The sequence below is a fragment of the Temnothorax nylanderi genome, unplaced genomic scaffold, assembly GCF_030848795.1.
Source record: "Temnothorax nylanderi isolate EJ_2023f unplaced genomic scaffold, tnyl_v1.0 TNYL_tig0171_pilon, whole genome shotgun sequence".
Lineage (NCBI taxonomy): Eukaryota > Metazoa > Arthropoda > Insecta > Hymenoptera > Formicidae > Temnothorax > Temnothorax nylanderi.
The window spans coordinates 81,666-99,967 of NW_027249233.1; the positions used below are offsets into that span (position 1 = coordinate 81,666).

Below are 18,302 nucleotides of genomic sequence, written 5' to 3' on the forward strand. Positions count from 1 at the left end.
AAAGCAAATTTTAATAATTTATCAATTGTACAATCAAAGTAAAAGATCTGCATAATCTGCATAAACTGTTAAGATAATTCGCGTTAAGATAAACGCCTTATTTTTACAGATTCAAATTTTGTATCGGTTAGATCATCATTAAAAAAGTGCATAGATATGCAAAATAATAACAAAATTTTAGTTTTTTACTATACAATGAAGCAATTTAGGCTACAGAAAGAACACGCTTTAAAAAAGTCATTTCTGACAAGTGCATTTCAATTTTATTTTTATTTTAAAAGAAAATATTTTATAAATAAGCGGATTTTTTAAATCTTGCTATAAATTAGATTAGAAAGTTTTCTTGAATACTGATTAGAAATAAAGCACAGATATTTTTATAACTTATATATAAAAGACACTTATTATACTATATAGAATATATTTATAAAATGACATTAATTATTCTAATTTCTTCGAAACTATACTTTATTACTCTTTTTAATACTTTTTATACTTCCATAAATGTTATAAATGCCGTAAATTGTTGTAAGCTTAGAATTTGTTTATGTAATTTTAGAATTGCGATATATTATATTATAAAAGAATTAAAATCCTGAAAGATTTATTCTTCTGCTTAAAAAAATTATCATTTTAGCTTGAAATAGGTTAATATTGGTATTAAACATAGCTTTATCGATATACAGTTATAAAAGTAAAAAAATAACGTGCATAATCTTTATGCACATATTCCAATATTATCATTTACAAAAGTTTTCAAGTTTTGTCTTGCGTTTACATTGACATATGTAGCTTTTTGTCACAATTATTATGTGAAAATTGATTCTCAGATTTAAGTATTTTTTAAATACAAGAGAGAAATAATTTTTTACCATTTTTCTAAAAGAAACTTCTTAAAAATAAGTCATCACACACACGCGCGCGCGTGCTCTTTCTCTGTATCTGTATATTACTATATTCTGTATATTCTTCTCTTGCACACAGAATTTCTTATAAAAATCTTTCACAGAATTTATACAGGCACCAGTTAAACAAAAATTTTTATTTCTCCTTTTACTAATTAGTTTTATTTTTGTGATTTAATAAAAAATTGTACTTGCATAAATAATATATTATTAATCGTTAAGTAACGGTTTATATAATTTTCATTATCAAGGAACAATTTATCAAAGCCGAGTTACGTATACACGTTAATCGCGAATTGACGAGTTATATATGTGTATGTGTATATTTGTTATCATATTATATATATATATATATATATATATATATATATATATATATATATATGAAAAGTTTGCATATATATATAATTCAAGTAATGGCTATAATTTATTGATTATTAATAATGCAAGTGAGATCTTGTTTATCATATTTTGATTTTCAATATAAATTTCAATTGCTTGAAGAGATATATTTGATGAGAAAAGTATGACAATGGAATATTATTTGTTATATAAATTACATTTGTTATAATTTGTGTTAGAAACTTCCTCGCAATTAGTTTTTGGTAAATGCTTGAAATATTTGTAGTAACGATATATTGAGATTTATGAGCATTCTTATAAGTATACAACTATACACATATTCCTTTTTTCTTACGCTAAAGATCATTAGAATAAAAATAATGTTAAACTTTAATTTATTACAAGAAGATTTATTTTTTATGGTTGCATTTATTTCAGTCTCGTTGCAAAACTAATCCATAATATAAAGACCAAATAAGTTGAAATATTTTGACGCAGACTTGGACAGACATTTCGGTAGACTATGATGAACGAAATATATTTTGAATTTAAAGGAAAGGAAAAGAGTAAATTGTTTTTTGTTTGTTTGTTTGAAATAAATAACGCGAAGTGAAGGTGATCAGCAAATACGAATCCCGGATTTCTATCGTGTCAAAGGGTAGACGATTACCAATAAAGATAATTATTACACAAACAACGGAAAGATTGGTCATTATCGGTATGCTGGTTACCTCATGGGTCTCATAATCTTGCACTCCGAACTTTTGTATCTTTTTCGCCGATAAAGAGTATATAAAGGAATTGACGAGTAGTGCTGGCCGATCCATCGCGAAGCAAGCACGAGGATGAAAACGATTGCGTTGCTTTTGGCTGCGGCGTGCCTGGCTCATGCCACGCAGGTGCCCTCCCACACCGCTGACAAGACATATCTGATCAAGCAGAAGAGCATCTACGAGCTCTTCTGGCACGTCGACCAGCCAACTGTCTACCATCCGGAACTCTACCAAAAGGCGCGATCCTTCAGCCTCGAAGATAACATCGCTTCTTTCACAGACCAGGTATTTTTATTAGCATGTATAAATAAAAAGAAGTTATTTTCTCATGTAATCTCTTTTTTTTGTATGCTGCGTTTTAATATCGCATTTTTTTTTAAACTCCTTGTTTCAACGATTACAATAATAAAGTGCCTTTAAAGAGTTTAGCAGAATTAAGTTTCTTTATACAATATATCTCGTATCGAATGAGAAACCGTTAAAATTTCGCACAAGTTTCGTGGTTGAATTTAATAGATGAAACTTTTCTAATAATCCGTATGTTGATTTGTTGTTGTAGGCGGCGGTGACCGAGTTCCTGCAGCGATGGAAACACGGTATGCTCCCACGGGGAGAAGTGTTTTACGGAAGTCATCCTCAGTATTACAAAGAAGCGATTTGCCTCTTCCGTGTTCTATATTCCGCCAAGGACTTTGACACTTTCTACAATACTGCCGTATGGGCACGCTTCCACGTGAACGAACATATGTATGTATACGTGTTGAGTATCGTCGTGTTACATCGCCCGGATACCAAAAACATCCGTCTGCCCCCGATTTACGAAGTGGTCCCACATTACTTCTTCAACAAGGACGTTTTGCATAAGGCTTATCGTATCGCGATGGGTGACTCGCAATCAGGTTGGTACATTAATCGAGAACCAAATATATATTAATTTATTGACATATAATAGTCTTATAGACGAATAATATCTTTTTTGAAGAGCTTTCCCATATCTGCTTTCTTAAATTAAATTATTTAAAAATATATTTATACATTGTTTAATAAATTTTACATTCTTCCAAGGAAAGAAATAAAAAAATCAATGTTATAATATTCCGATATCTACTTCTTTCTATCTTGAACAATTTATGAGCAATATAACCGATATATTGAGCCAAAATTAGAACATTATCTTTCAGATTTAAAATTAGCAAGCATAACAGCAATTTATTTTCCGGAAACAGATGTTTTATAAATTTCTCTTTTCTAGATTAAGTTAAATTAGATAGTATAACGATTAAAAGAAATGTTAGGTATTAATATTAAAATTCTGATCAAAACTATTTTGCTCGGTAGGTGTGAAGAAGACAGTTGGTGGTGTAGATTATTATTATATTCCTTCCAATTACACCACTTGGTATATGGGTGGAGATGAAGTGTCGGAACAACAAAAATTAAGCTACTTCATTGAAGATATTGGTTTAAATGCGTTCTACTTTGTAACGAATCACGACTTCCCAGTCTGGATGAATAGCGTTCGGTATAACATGCCCCAACACATTCGCGGCGAATTGTATATATTTAGCCACAAACAAGTGCTGAATCGTTACTATTTGGAAAGACTGTCCAACGATATGGGTGAGATCTCGTACGTCGATGTGAATAAACCTGTCGTTCCTGGTTACTACCCGACGATGCATCATCACAATGGATTGCCGTTCCCACAACGTCCTGTTGGTTCCGAGGTTCCTCTCCACGCGCACAAACATGTCCAGGTTGGTAAAGCTGCAATTTCTTCATCAAGAAGGATTATCAAGTATCCAAGCCAAACATTAAAAACTTGTACAAAAATTTGTACAAGTTTTTTCAATAGGCATCGAGAGAATATTTCCAAGATAGAGGACGATGTACTTATATTTTCGATCTAGGTGTCTTTAGGTGTCTTTAGGTATCTCAGTTGTCTAAAACGTTTGTTAACAATAATAGATTAATTAAATTATGACGTGTCTGCAACACTGTCCCACAGGCCATACAAGATGCCCACACTCGCATTTCCGACGCCATCGACAAAGGCTACGTCATTGATGTGCATGGCAAACATATCGACATTTACCACACCGTAGACGGTTTCAACCATCTTGGCAACGCGATACAGGGCAATGCCGATTCCGTCAATCCTGCATATTATGGACGTTTGGACTATTTCTACAAAAAGGTCCTCGGCATGGGCCCGGTCGAGGTCACCAAACACATGGCAATTCCTACCGCTATCGAACTCTTTACCACCAGCTTAAGAGATCCCGTCACCTATGGAATCTACAAGAACATTGTCACTTACTGGATGAGGTACGACACGACTCTGCAAATCATATATATGCATATAATCCGGCCGATATATGACTTGAAATTATTTTTATTTAACCGACGTATGTATTCTCCCGCAGGTATAAGGAACACTTGCCGAGCTACACGCACGAGGAACTTGCTTTCCCGGGTGTGACGATCGAATCCGTTACCGTTGACAAGCTGTTGACTTTCTTCGACCACTTTGAATCGTTGGTCAGCAATGCCGTATCGGTGCGCAGCCACAAAGAAGCTCAATCCATGGTGATCAAGGCACGTCAGTATCGTCTCAACCATAAGCCTTTTACCTATCACATCACCGTCAACAGCGACAAGAATGTCAAGGCGGTCGTTCGCATCTTCCTTGGACCTAAATACGATGTTCACGGCCACGAATTGGATATGAGCGAGAATTACATGAACTTCATCGAGATGGATCAATGGAACGTTGACCGTTAGTATCCCTTTTGAATATCTCTTTTGCTACGAAATCTTTCCTCGATTTCGAAACGACTTTTCTCAATCAATCATATTACGTTCGATCTTTTATTTCAAATAACTTCGTAACTGTTGATTTGGTGTAATTACGTTTGATTTCGCGTTACAGTGAAACCTGGAACCAACAAGATTGAGCGCAATAGCTACGAGTCCATCTACGTCGTTCCGGACGAGGTGCCAAGCGAGGTTCTGTACAAGAAGATGGTGAAAGCTATCGAGGGTGGCGAGACTTTCACTTATCCAGGCCAGCTTTACGGTTTCCCCGACCGTTTAGTACTTCCTAAGGGCAAGAAGGAAGGCATGCCGTTCAAACTCTTTGTGAGCGTTTCGCACTTGGATGAGACGCGAGCCATCAAGGTGAATTCCCCTGTCTGGGGTCCAAGCGTGATGGACTCTCGAGCAATGGGATATCCGCTCGATAGACCGGTTCACACCTTCAACTTCACCGTACCCAACTTCTACACGAGGGACGTTCTGATTTACCATAAGCCGGCGGAAGAATTGAATCTCACCGTATAAAGCTCGTCACGTTGCCCCGCTACCGCGCGCATCATCAAATGATAGTTTCGCACTTACATACTTTGTCCACTTATATAGTTATTTAACACGTGCGATCGCCGAAACAAGAACTCGGATCGCGCTGACAAGAAAAGAGATGTACAAATAAGAGAAGAAATGCGCGTGTACTAGCGTTTTCCATCATCGAATATTTTATGTGTAACCATTTCCGCTGCGATAAATCGCATCTGAAATAAATTTAATAGAAACATCCTTTACCATTTATTTCTATCTTGGCTTTCTCGCGTTTAAATTCTATTCTGGTCGATCCTTTATTCCCGAATCGATCTTCTATTTTTCTCTAACTGTAAGAGGAAAATATTTTCTATTTAGATCTTGATCTATTAGAATAAGAAGGAAGAAAGTTTCAAGTTACATCTCTATTAATATATATTCTATTCAGTTATATCTCTTATCAGTTTCTCCTCTGCTTTTTATTTCTATTCAAAGCGATACATAGATGATGAGAGCAAGAGGACAAAGTTTAAAAGAGAAAACATGGAATAGCGCGAGGAGGAACGACAAAAAATACAGAAATAAATATTGAACATCAATCATCTCCACTGCGTATGCGTAATAATTATAAATATGACAAACAAAAAATAATTTTTTTAAATTCTGATATTTCAAGATGTAATATTGTATGCGCGACAGATAGATAAGTATGCGAGTTATAGCCATTGCAAATATATGACGATAATACACGATAAATAAATTCTTTCAATAGAAATGTGCATGGATATTGTACTTTTTATGTAAACGTGTATTATATTTTACGTATACAATTATACAATTTAGCATGCATGCAAGAACATGATTGACATATTTACTTCGACAATAATGATAAATTTTATCGGTTGAAATTAGTGCAAACATTTAAACGTCGTCATTATTTTCAAAGATCGTTAATCATTATTTTAAAAAATATTTTTGATATTTATAAAATAAGTAATTATCATTATTGATCTTATAAAACTAACGATTATTAGATTCGTCAACGGACGATTTATCGTTAAAAGATTCAAATTTATTTACGTGTCGTTTACCTGATTGAGTCTTAATGAATGATATATGTATTGTACAAAATTCGAGCGACTAGTAATTTTGATTTAAAATGTTTAAAAACCATAATCGTATGCCCAATACAGTATTTTGTGCATCTACTACATCTATTTTAGTTTTGTGGATTAATTTATTTTTGTATAATATACCGTCGTCAAACGTCATTGTTAAGAGACACAAATGGTTATGCTTATGCTAACTCAATTATAATCAGTCAAGATGGCACAGCGGCGCGGGCTTATTTAGCGCTTATCATGGGTCATAAAACGAGGACATCTTGAGGATTATTAATTATTCTACGAACGTTCAGATACGACCTTTCGAGACGGCATACTTAATTAATCGCGTATTCTTTTTCCATCATCTAAGCACAGCTGTTGCGCTATCGATCTATTGTACAAAATTTTTACCGCCGACGCGACGCGACGCGACGCGACGCGTTAATCGTGCTGCATGAAATAAGTACATGAAATAAGTGTAGGTATCTATTGTCTATCGAATTTCTAAGTACCTACGCAATTGACATTTACTAACAACAGTTAAGAACAAAGCGAATCGTTTATTTTGATTTATATTATTCATCCGTATATGCAGCAGATTGTATCAAGTATATAAAAGAAATTTCTTATTTACCTTACGAAAAACGTTCTTGTAATGTACTTGGTATAGTTATAATATATAATTACATCTATATAAACAAATAAATAAAATATATTTAACAATTTATTACTTAATTATTGACCCTTTAACTTTTATTAATAAGTATGTATTATAGGTAGAGCATGTATCACACGATGTGAAGATATAAACAGGCTGGTAGGAATATTTCACTATCTTAGCAAAATGGAAAGATAAATATTTATAAAATAATTTAATCTTACAAATAAGAAATAAAAAATTTTTAACTGATAAACCCAAAAGTTACTAATACGTAAGCGATTTTTTATCAATAAAATGTATCGCGTCTCATGTCAAGTTCAAAATTATAGATAGAGTTTGGAAAACAATGTTTTAAAAAAGAATTCTATGAGGTCTATAAAATTGTATCGCGCGAGATATAGACACTGAAACTTGACGAAATGATGTACTACTTGATGTATGTTACATAAGACACTCTTATATTATAGTTTAGATTTGAGTCAAAAGTCATGTGATCATGCGTGATTAAAGCACATTATTTGTAATATATTTGTATTTGTGCAGTTACAATTAATCTTGTGTTAGTGTATTCCTTAAGGGGACAGTTTTTAAGCATTTTAGCTTGCATTCGTTATTGTAAATACGATCCACTGCGATAGAACTTGCGCAAACGTACTCTCGTGTCGATCGATTAGGTGTGTTTGAAGATATATCCCGCGTGATGACCTCTTGCACGAGAACGAATCTTTTCAGCTTTCCGATTAACGATATATTCGTTTTAACAACGGTGTTTATCTGTTGGCGCGACTGCAAGACATAACCAGTTAACCACAGAGAAATCATTAGTATGACATATATATTGGATATGTTGAATCGGATATATTGAAAATTAAGAAAGGCATTTACTCGTAGGTATATATTACATCAAGTAGAATTACTGTACGAAATACAACACCCAAGCTATCTTGTCGGAACGCACAATGGGAAATAATCATAAATTAGCAAATAAACTAGTATCTATTAACCAACCAATTAAAGGTAATTGAAATTAAGTAAATAGTGATTAACTGCGAGATAAAAAACGGCGACTAATTTTATATTCATGATCAATCTATTTGATAATAAAATCGATAGGAATAATATACCTAGCATTCAGCTGTCAGTGAGAATGTGTGAGAAATATGTATACGAGAGCGACGAGCTCGCCGATCCGATATCGAAAATGATTCGTTCAGTGCCCTTATGACCTGTCGATTTGATTGCGCGCTCGACGTAGGTGTATAAAAGTGCGAGCGCGGCGTCGAGCGCCATTCAGAATTGATCTCGCCTGCAATGGGTGTTGGAAAAGTTTGGAAAATGAAGTTCCTGGCGATATTAGTCGTCGTTGCGGCCATCAGCTTCAGTCTGGTAGCAGCCGACTATAATACCGTCAAGATCGCCGACAAGGAGTTCCTCCTTAAGCAGAAGAAAATCTATAATCTTCTATACTATATCTCGCAACCCTCCCTCGTGAATCCTTCATTGTACGAGGAAGGCCGCTCGTACAATATCGAAGCCAACATAGACTCGTATACTAATACGGTAAACATATATAGAATCATCCTCCCGTTCATAATCGCAAATCAATAATTATCCTTTAGCACCTTTTAAAAAATATTCATCTGGATCCCTTCGAATCGTTTTCCAGGCTGCGGTGAAGAACTTCCTCTATCTATACGAGTATGGCATGCTTCCTCGTGGCGAGCTCAACTCTCTGTACTATCCAAAGCTTCGGGAGGAAACGGAGGCGCTATTTCGTCTATTCTATTATGCCAAGGACTTCGACATCTTCTACAAAACGGCGCTATGGGCGCGCATTTACATCAACGAGATGCAGTTTGGTGAGGCCCTGTATACCGCGGTTATGCTCCGCGACGATACCAAGTTCCTTCAGTTGCCGCCTCCTTATGAAATGTATCCGTACGGATTCTTCAACTCCGAAGTACTCGAGAAGGCGCATCATGCAAAGCTCTTCGGTAAACTTGGTAAGTTTCAATCAAATTTGTTCGTTCTTGCTAATTGTGGAAACTAATGCTGAAAACCGGAAGTTTGTTCGCAAACTGAACAAAATGTATGCAACTTTCAAAAAGTCGTGGTATTTTTTTTATCGTACATATTATTTTCCATATAAATTTCAAGTTTTTAATTAAATCTTTGGTAATTAAGTGAAAAAGGCCGTAGCAACGTGTTATTGTCTTAATCTTTAATTAGGTCAAAATTATTGATCTTTTTAATCATTCGAGCCTTCTAAGATTATTAAACTTTTGATATTGTAAAGTTACAGTTCAACCGTTTTTTAATCTTTTTTTTGTTTGTTTTCCATTAACATATACTTAGTTACAAAGATTTAATTTAAAAAAATTACCTGTATAGATGTCTAGTAATTCAGTCTATATACCCGTGTATACCTATTTTGATATTGATATTTAACATAGATTCGAAGAAGTTTGGTGGCTACGACACCTACATCATTCCGGCAAATTATTCCGGATGGTACGTGTCGCGCGAGTACGATTTGGAACACAAAATTAATTATTTCACCGAGGATATTGGCTTGAACGCTTTCTACTTCTACTTGCGGCAAGACTATCCGTTCTGGCTAAAGGGCGAAGAATTCGGCTTGCAGAAGAATCGCGGGATAGATTATCTTTACGGTCACAAACAATTGCTGTCCCGTTATTATTTGGAGCGGTTGTCCAACGACATTGGTAGAATTGAAGATTTCGATTGGCACAATGAATTCTACGTCGGATACTATCCGACAATGACCTATCACAACGGATTGCCGATGCCACAGAGACCGTACTGGAGCAAATTCCCCTACTACAAGTACAAGTACATGAAGGTGCGGTTTAGCTTTATAGCCTTACCACTAAAAGAAGAAATTTGATCGCGTAGGATATTTATATCTTGTGTTATCTCGTGGCATAGAGAGAAAAAATGCTTATTAAGATTGCTCATTTTATTTTTTGTTTTTGCTTTTGCTTTTGCTTTTACTTTTGTCATCCAATACAACTGCAATGGGCGATAATTGCAGCGAGTGAATATTAATTAATCTGTTGCCGCACTTCTTTAGGAAATAGAAGACATGGAATCTCGAGTATCGGCGGCTATTGACTCTGGATTTGTCTTGGACGCAACAGGCAAAATGATCAACATCTACACACCCGAGGGTCTCAACATCCTTGGCAACATCCTCGAGGGCAACGTGGATTCCTGCAATCCCGATTTTTACGGCAGCATCGATCTCTTTGCGAGAAAGATTTTTGGATACAACTTGGAGCCGTCAACTCCCTACCAGATTGTACCTAGTGCCCTCGAGTTTTATAGCACGTCCATGAGAGATCCCGCATTCTATCGTTTTTACAAACGAATATTGTCTTACTATTACAGGTATTACCTAGTAAGATAGATAAGATTCTCAGACAAGTGGTTCCCTATTAAAATGACAACCTTCTTTCAACACGACAAATATGATTGATTTTCAGGTACAAAATGCATCAAAAACCGTACAACAAGAACGAAATCGTCTATCCCGAATTGAAGATCGAGTCCTTCGTCGTAGATAAGTTAATTACCTATTTTGATCAGTTCGACACCTCGATCAACAACGGTTTGATGATCGATGACGCGAAGGAGGCTGAGAGCACGTTGATCAAAATTCGCCAATATCGTCTCAATCACAAACCGTTCAGCTTCCATCTCACTATCAACGCCGAGAAATCTACGAAAGCCGTGATACGCATTTTCCTCGGACCAAAGTATGACATTCATCACAAACTGTTGGATTTCGCTGAATACGCGAAATACTTTTATGAAATGGACAACTGGATAGTCGATCGTTAGTATCTCGAGATTTAATTCCTTGCTATGTATACGATCGAACTTGATTCCTGTACACATATATGTATAGATAAGAAAAAAAGGTTTTAATTCGATCCTTTCTGTTGCGTTACAGTGAACGCCGGTGCAAACAAGATTGTTCGAAACAGTCAAGATTGCTTCTTCGCTATACCCGATCCGGAGCCGAGCGAGATATTATACAAGAAAGTGCTCAAGGCTTTGGACAGTTCCGATGACTTCTCGTATGCGGAAAGAATCTATGGATTCCCTGAGCGGCTGCTCTTGCCCAAGGGTAAAAAGGAGGGTATGCCGTTCCAGATCTTCGTGTACGTCAACCCGGTCGAAGGAGAACCGATCCCTTACATGTCCCGCGTCTTTGGTGGTTACAAATTCGATAACAAGCCGTACGGATTCCCCTTGGACAAGCCTGTTTTCAATTTCCGCTACGATGGATCTAACATGCTGTTGAAAGACATTATGATTTATCACAAAGACGAGACAGAGCTGAATGTCACTTATTGATCGCTATTTACGTTAAATATTATCTCATTATTTGATTCAATATAACCAATGTCGATATTCTAAACGACAACGTGTCGAAATAAAGTACGTGTATTTTGTATAATTTACACTGAAGAATTTTATCAACACAAACACGAAACACGTATTAACAATTATCCGCACAATTATATATATAAAAACATAAAAAATTTCTACTCGCGATTAATTAATGACGACTACTCCTTCGTTTCGTTGACTTGTGCTCGGATAAGAGTTCGCCATTTAGTTTTAATAATAAATCATAAATAGGAAATAAAAACAATTGCTTTTTTTAAGTAACACAATAAGATTCTTTATACAGTATACGTCGTCGTTTTAAAATCCATTTCCTCTCAAACAAAATTTAATACCAAAAAATATATTGTAGGAAATTTTTGCCTTATTTCTTGCAACGGATTATTCCCGTTGTACAGCTACATCGCGATTTCGGTCGTACTCTGTATTATATTCGTGGTCTTTAACGGACGGCGGGCTGAATACCGAAGTCCGTTCCTCTACCGTACGACGGTCAAATACATGGTCGAGGTGAAGGTAAGTTGGCTCCTTGAGCGGCGCGATGAGGGTGACGAGAAATTCAGTTTTGCTATGACCGTTGGCTGGTAGACAGGCCCGACCGGCTCGCGAGATAGTCTCGAAAAACTCTTAATAGCCGCGGCTATTGCAAAACGGAAATTTCTTTCTTCTTCGACCTTTATAGTGGATTAACACGCCATGGAATTTCGCACATTTGTCGTAAGTTACGAATATTATTTTTATCATCTATACTCTTTACGATCATATTCAGATTAAACGAATCATGTGGATTGCCTCAACTTTTTTACATTTTCTTTCATCTTTGACAAATTTAATAGCAATGTTTTCTCAACAAAAACTTGACACGTAGGCATCAATATTACTTCTAACTTTTTATTATCCATAATTCGAAATAAAAGGTAAAATAAAAAAGGTAACTCTAAATACTCTGACAAAGAAATTTACTTAATAAATTAAATAAAGAAGATTTTAATCTATTTTCAAAGCTAAAGTTTATTGTGTGTAAATCATTCATAGATTCTCAAACACTTCTGTTATTTAAACTCTAATTGTAAGAATCTGCAGGTAAAAGCAAGAAAAATATAAAAAAGTCAGTTGTATATATGAAAACGAATTATAAAAAATTTAATGCGACATGAAAGATTCTCGGTGATTTATTCCAAAACTAAAAATAAAAATGAAAGGAACAATTATCAACGCGTCTCATATGATCGTCATTGTGCCATTATATCTTTTTTGTAAAAGTGACGCAATTCGAGGGAGTTTTTTGAAAACAAATAAAAATTACCAGAGGCCATTTAATGCAAATAAATCACAGCGTCAGAAATAAACCAAAATGACAATTTTTTGAATCGCGTTATTCTTGAAGCAAACTCGCGACGGATATTCGCGCGATCGTCAGCAATCTACGGCCATGTCCCGCTAAATAAATCGAGTCTACCGTTTCTGTCGATACCGGTTCGGAGACGTCATTGTCCTAGTAACTGTATCGGCACTTCCTAACGCTCGGATCTACTGCAAGAAAGTAGAACGGACATCCACCTTTTGCAACGGGAAGAATTCTTACGTTAAAAATCGTCAAATTCCATCGATAAATTTACACGGTAATTTAATCAGAGACTCACTAGTTAATAATTACATCTTCCTATACGCATCGAGTATGCTGGAAGTAAATCGGGCTATCGCGCGCGCGCGCACGTTACAATTCAATCAGACAATAAAGTTAATGACAGACAAAATATGAATGATTCTATGGATAGATGTTGCCGATAATATTATTTCGCCAATCGACGAGAAATCGAGAGAAGCTCTTTCCTATCTTCCTAGTGAGAGACGATAGATTTTATTGAGTGCAGTGCATTGCTGTTGCGCAAGATTGGTCTCGATTAGTTTATCGCTTTATCATACATATCTACGATACTTGAACCAATGGTTCCTGCTTCTTAGCGTAAGAGTGAGAAGGAGAAATCAGTAGATTATCATTTGCTATGCGAAATTCTTTCTCAGCCTTAAAAAAATTAATAGATAAACTCGCAACGTACAGGGTGTGTGATAAGCTACATACTTTAGGGATGTCTCGGAGAGTTGAGAAGATGAGAAGAAGAAAAACATATGCGAGCATGTGTAATATACCTTGGTATTTTTCCTCCGTGTTATTGGCCCCTGAATGTGTAAAAGAAGATTCGTCAGTAGAACGGTATAATGCCTCGGTTAGTAGGACAACACGCTCGAGTAACACGCACGTTATAAAATAGGCTGAACAGCCCGCAGCGAGAAGCGTGGACCGTGCACCGTGGACCGTGTACCGTTAGCATCGTACGCATACCTCGGTAACTACGAGGGAATATCTCGTAATCATCGCCGCGCCGCGCCGCGCCGCGCCGCGCCGGTGCCGACGCGATACCTGTAACGTAATACCTGTTAGCCGTTATCCACTTGGTATTCATTTATGTAAAAAAAGATTGACGTTGTACCGAAAAGATGAAGAAAATCAAAAAAGGATTGATTGCGACAAAATCCAAGAATGTTATAGATACATATATATTATATAATATAGTTATACGTACAATTAGGTATACGTCATTTTTCGTCTCGTTTCTTACAATTAGAAGAAATTAATTCAAGTTCAACGTCGATTCTTCAGAATTCTTCAGAATTTTCTTCAGAAATTATCTCTGCTAATGTAATTTTTCGCGAGATATAATTAGAATAATTAATCGAGAGAAATATTTGCAATTTAATACATATACGTATCTATGCAACCACGTTAATGTACACATAAGTTTTTCTTTCGTAAAAACAAGATATTATCGTTTAGATGATACTCTTGTGTGCATCGTCGTATTCGGCCGAAGAGAAGTCCAAAAATACTAAACCGGTTGCTAACGACAACGAGTCCACGCGAACGGAAGAACCTCCGGAGGGATATTACGCGTTCGTCGAGTCACCGAACGCGGAACCACCCAGAGTTCGACCACCGCCCTACATTGACAGCGACAAAGAATGTTACGGTAGGTCCGAAATGTATGTACGATAGTACGATAAGCAAAGCGATACCTAAGACTAAAACTATAATTACTAACCGTTTTACATCGGCTTCGATATTCTTTTATAATATTATAATAGCGTTTAACGTTTCGCCTGTGCTATAATTTACAAGAGAGTTTTGTTCCCGTATTTATTTGTCGCCGTCGCGTCGGTCAAGTTCTAATAGTTGAACATCTGTATTTTTTAATAAATAATAAATCATATATAGAAAGGCGATAATGACTTGAACCTCACCACTCTGATTCTCGATACTGAGAATCAACGTTTTATTATAGTATTGTTTTCTTATATAGGTAGCGACAAGCATGGAAAAGGATTTGTTTCGATACATAATATCTGCGGAGATTTGAACAAAGGCTATATTCCACGGAATCCGATGAACCAATATGTAAATGGCTCGTCGTATCCTTTGTAAGTGAAAAATAAATCAAGTAAATTTAGTATTAGGAGAGATCAGTATTTTAAACGATCTTATTAAATTAACAATTTAATAAGTAAAATTTTTTCCGCAGCGCACTGATAAAGAATCATACTCTCAAGTTCCTCAGTAAGGCATTACCGATTCTCAAGGCTGACGATTCGCTGCCAAAGGTCGCCAAAGTGCATTCATTGTCGCAAAATTCGTAAGTAGTCCAAAACATTCTCACGACGGGTATACTAAATCCAAAGTCTCTAAATTAAGTTTCAACGTACATATGTCGTCTTCATATTTCTCATATTTCTGTCGTATTTTCACTCAATTTTTTAAATAAAAATATATACATGATATATTGTTTTTTTAAATATAAATAAAGACTACAACATTTATTATGTATTAAATTTTTGTCTTAATACCGGATGCCGGTCAAACCAGCTAATAATCTCTCCTCGTAGTGTTGACACAGACGAAGAAGAAAAACATGGTAGAAGCAAAAGATCTAGTCCATTGGATTCGATTTTACCCACAGACTCCAATCGAAATGGTCGGAAGTTTTGCGAAAACGGTAGCGGAGTGTAAGTATATTTCACTATTTCAAAAGTTTCAAATTTCAAATTTCAAATTTCACGCATGCATATTAGATTCGTAATATTAGAGAATCAGGCATAACGGACTATTTTATTTGCGGATTTTTTAAGGAACATAACATTAATCGAGTAGTAATAAGTAACGAGAGATCGACAGTATTTAAATTATACATGAGTTTTTGAAAATGGAGCTTCCTTCTTTTTAGAAAGAGACTACCAATCGTCGTTTTTCTTACACAATTAGTAGTAATTAATAATGTTGTTTCTTTATCCTGACAAACAGAGTGTGCATGTTGTATAAAGCGATCCAAGGCGAGCCGATCGCATCGTCAGCATCGGCCATCGAACGCCGGGATGAACCTTCGTCCGTGACGTCCGATTATCGTCGAGGAGAACGCGTGCCATCGCAGGAGAAAACGGAGTATACGGGCCCGCCGACGCCGTGCCCAGCCAAAGTCGAGTACGCGACTCCGGTCTTCGCCAAGAATTACCAAGGTGTCTGGAGATACGTGGTGCAGATACCTTACGAAGGTTACTTTACGCAGACGATCGAGCTCACCAGATGCATGTAGGATTTCCTTCGAATCGTCCTTAATTCGATTTGCAGAATTATCAGCAATAATCGCGCGCGGCGCGGCGCGCGCGCGCCTAAAGTTCAAGGTTTAAGGGTAGTATTTAGACGTGTAAAAGTCCTCGTTGTTGCGTTGCAGGCAATCGAGATGCCATTACTTGGATGGTGGATGCTTATCGTCGCCGAGATGGACGAGTCTATTGGTCGCCGAAATATTTTACCCAGACACGTTCTTAGAGGAGAATCAAGCGACTGCTCCCGGATCTAGTATCGGATCTGGTACTCGAGATCCTGTTGCCGGGTCGCCACCACCGGTTCACGATTTTCAAAATTATCAGCAATATTTGCAGAAACGCGCGAGCACGGGAGAGGCGCGTAACAGTGGTGGTAACAGTGCTCAGACTGCTCAGCAACATCACTGTGACGGTGTCGACGAAATGGGTTGCTTCCAAGTAAGAGCTAAATCTTCACCTTATTTTTTTTATCTCGCATCTCGCATCTCGCATCTCGCTTACGCTACTCTCTTTCAGTAATCGAGCATCACTTTTTACAAAGCACAATTATTTTCAAAACTTATAGTTTCCTTTTTAATTGTTCTCTGCGGCGCCGGCGCCGGCGACTTGTACATAGCTCATGTTATAAAATGTTATAAAAGTGAACAAAAATCTTTAGTAGATTTATTCATTTCTTGTATCTTTGTTATCCTCTCTTTTAGGTACGGCTATATTACGACTGGTTCTTGGTACCGGGAAGCTGTAAATGCTGGCGGCCGGATTACTTCAATCGATACGTCCGTCGCAGCGGTTCCAACGTCGAATTATGATGAGTTTCGCACAAGGATATGTATTTTGCATCCCGATAAAATATCATGTCGCTTTACAAGCGATCACTTTAATCGTCGCTAGATGAGCGTACCAAGTTGGAGCGATTTACTCAAGTCATTTCAAATATCGCGCATCGCGCATAGTCAAACATTGGCACGTCTGCTTATGCGACATTTTTTTCGCTCATGCGTTATAGGCGCCGTTGACAATTTTTCGATATTAGTTTCTTTATCACAATTAAGTGTGATAATTTATAGCATTACACAATAGTTAAGCTATAAAATCGAATACATTTGATTATTTTGATTACATCTTTGATCCTTGATGTAACCATTTGTCGTCATAACATAATGGGCATGTATCGGCTCAGGTTTAACCATACGAAAAAATATGAATTTTATACATTATACATTAATTAGACTAAATAAAAGAAGCAATTGAAGAGGCAACATGACAAATAAATAGAAAAAAATATTGTGATACAAAAAAGTAATATTTCCAGATATAATGCTAAAAGAAATAATGGTTTCAGACATAGAAATGTAAACCCTTATCTCTTTTTATACTGCCTATTAAATTGATACACAAAATTATCATCTGTAAGATCATTTTCAGTTATAAGAGTAACGTTGAATAATAACGTTGAATAATATTTTATTAATTGTTTCATCAATATTTTATTACAGTGCTACAGTGATAATTATTGTAGTATTCATAAATCAATGTGTGTGTGTGTGTGTGTGTGTGTGTGTGTGTGTGTGTGTGTGTGTGTGTGTGTGTGTGTGTGTGTGTGTGTGTGTGTGTGTGTGTGTAGCATTATAATAATAATTATTATATTACAATATTATTTTTTCGCGTGCGTGCATATGCGTACACACACGCACACGCACGCACGCGCAAGCACGTAAAAAAAACACACATATATAATATAAATTATAACAACTATTAATTAAATAAAGAAAAATAATTTTTCTCTTGTTTAAATTATTTATTTGATAACAATTAACAGATTATTCAGTTAAAAATAGTCACAAAATTATAAAGCTATATTCGTAATCATAGCAAAGAAATAAAATATATCATGTGAAACAATGTTATATGTACCAGTTATAATATACAAATTATTTGCTGTTTTCTTTTCCTCAATACGATAAAAAGCCAATACAATTGTAGCATTGACTAATATTGTTAACCATGTATGTTCTAAAAAAATAATTCGATAGATTAATTTTATATCTCAAATGATAGAATTATAATATCATTTTTATTTTATACA

The 18,302-nt window shown here is 35.9% G+C and overlaps 3 protein-coding genes and 1 long non-coding RNA gene across 4 annotated transcripts; 3 read left to right on the top strand and 1 right to left on the bottom strand.

Moving 5' to 3' along the window:
- The first annotated feature begins 2,047 nt into the window (after positions 1-2,047).
- Positions 2,048-5,614, top strand: Hex70b (hexamerin 70b). Its single transcript, XM_071715780.1, has 6 exons — positions 2,048-2,305; positions 2,580-2,919; positions 3,359-3,777; positions 4,029-4,348; positions 4,447-4,799; positions 4,953-5,614. The coding sequence occupies exons 1-6, from the start codon at positions 2,093-2,095 to the stop codon at positions 5,360-5,362; spliced, it is 2,055 nt and encodes a 684-aa protein (XP_071571881.1). The 5' UTR covers positions 2,048-2,092; the 3' UTR covers positions 5,363-5,614.
- A 2,773-nt stretch (positions 5,615-8,387) lies between these two features.
- Positions 8,388-11,848, top strand: Hex70a (hexamerin 70a). Its single transcript, XM_071715779.1, has 6 exons — positions 8,388-8,683; positions 8,790-9,126; positions 9,577-9,986; positions 10,218-10,534; positions 10,630-10,982; positions 11,100-11,848. Exons 1-6 carry the CDS (start codon positions 8,435-8,437, stop codon positions 11,504-11,506), a joined length of 2,073 nt encoding a protein of 690 aa, XP_071571880.1. The 5' UTR covers positions 8,388-8,434; the 3' UTR covers positions 11,507-11,848.
- Positions 11,849-11,960: 112 nt separating this feature from the next.
- Positions 11,961-18,183, top strand: Spz6 (Spaetzle domain-containing protein 6). The gene is made up of 8 exons (XM_071715784.1): positions 11,961-12,277; positions 14,397-14,589; positions 14,920-15,037; positions 15,139-15,249; positions 15,500-15,619; positions 15,915-16,199; positions 16,342-16,654; positions 16,918-18,183. Exons 1-8 carry the CDS (start codon positions 12,257-12,259, stop codon positions 17,023-17,025), a joined length of 1,269 nt encoding a protein of 422 aa, XP_071571885.1. The 5' UTR covers positions 11,961-12,256; the 3' UTR covers positions 17,026-18,183.
- Positions 13,171-14,439, bottom strand: LOC139778037 (uncharacterized). The gene is made up of 2 exons (XR_011719465.1): positions 13,822-14,439; positions 13,171-13,741 (listed from the first exon to the last, which is right to left on the bottom strand). It is a non-coding gene; the product is annotated as an uncharacterized lncRNA (long non-coding RNA).
- Positions 18,184-18,302: the final 119 nt, after the last annotated feature.

What these genes read in the sequence shown, in the direction of transcription:
- Spz6 (XM_071715784.1), top strand. Translation starts at nt 12,257, where the DNA reads ATGGAATTTCGCACATTTGTC. An exon ending in CATTCATTGTCGCAAAATTC is followed by an intron (nt 15,250 to 15,499) that starts GTAAGTAGTCCA and finishes CTCTCCTCGTAG; the next exon opens with TGTTGACACAGACGAAGAAG. An exon ending in TGCGAAAACGGTAGCGGAGT is followed by an intron (nt 15,620 to 15,914) that starts GTAAGTATATTT and finishes CCTGACAAACAG; the next exon opens with AGTGTGCATGTTGTATAAAG.
- Hex70a (XM_071715779.1), top strand. Translation starts at nt 8,435, where the DNA reads ATGGGTGTTGGAAAAGTTTGGAAAATGAAGTTCCTGGCGATATTAGTC. An exon ending in ACAAGTACAAGTACATGAAG is followed by an intron (nt 9,987 to 10,217) that starts GTGCGGTTTAGC and finishes GCACTTCTTTAG; the next exon opens with GAAATAGAAGACATGGAATC. An exon ending in ATATTGTCTTACTATTACAG is followed by an intron (nt 10,535 to 10,629) that starts GTATTACCTAGT and finishes ATTGATTTTCAG; the next exon opens with GTACAAAATGCATCAAAAAC.
- Hex70b (XM_071715780.1), top strand. Translation starts at nt 2,093, where the DNA reads ATGAAAACGATTGCGTTGCTTTTGGCTGCGGCGTGCCTGGCTCATGCC. An exon ending in ACGCGCACAAACATGTCCAG is followed by an intron (nt 3,778 to 4,028) that starts GTTGGTAAAGCT and finishes ACTGTCCCACAG; the next exon opens with GCCATACAAGATGCCCACAC. An exon ending in ATTGTCACTTACTGGATGAG is followed by an intron (nt 4,349 to 4,446) that starts GTACGACACGAC and finishes ATTCTCCCGCAG; the next exon opens with GTATAAGGAACACTTGCCGA.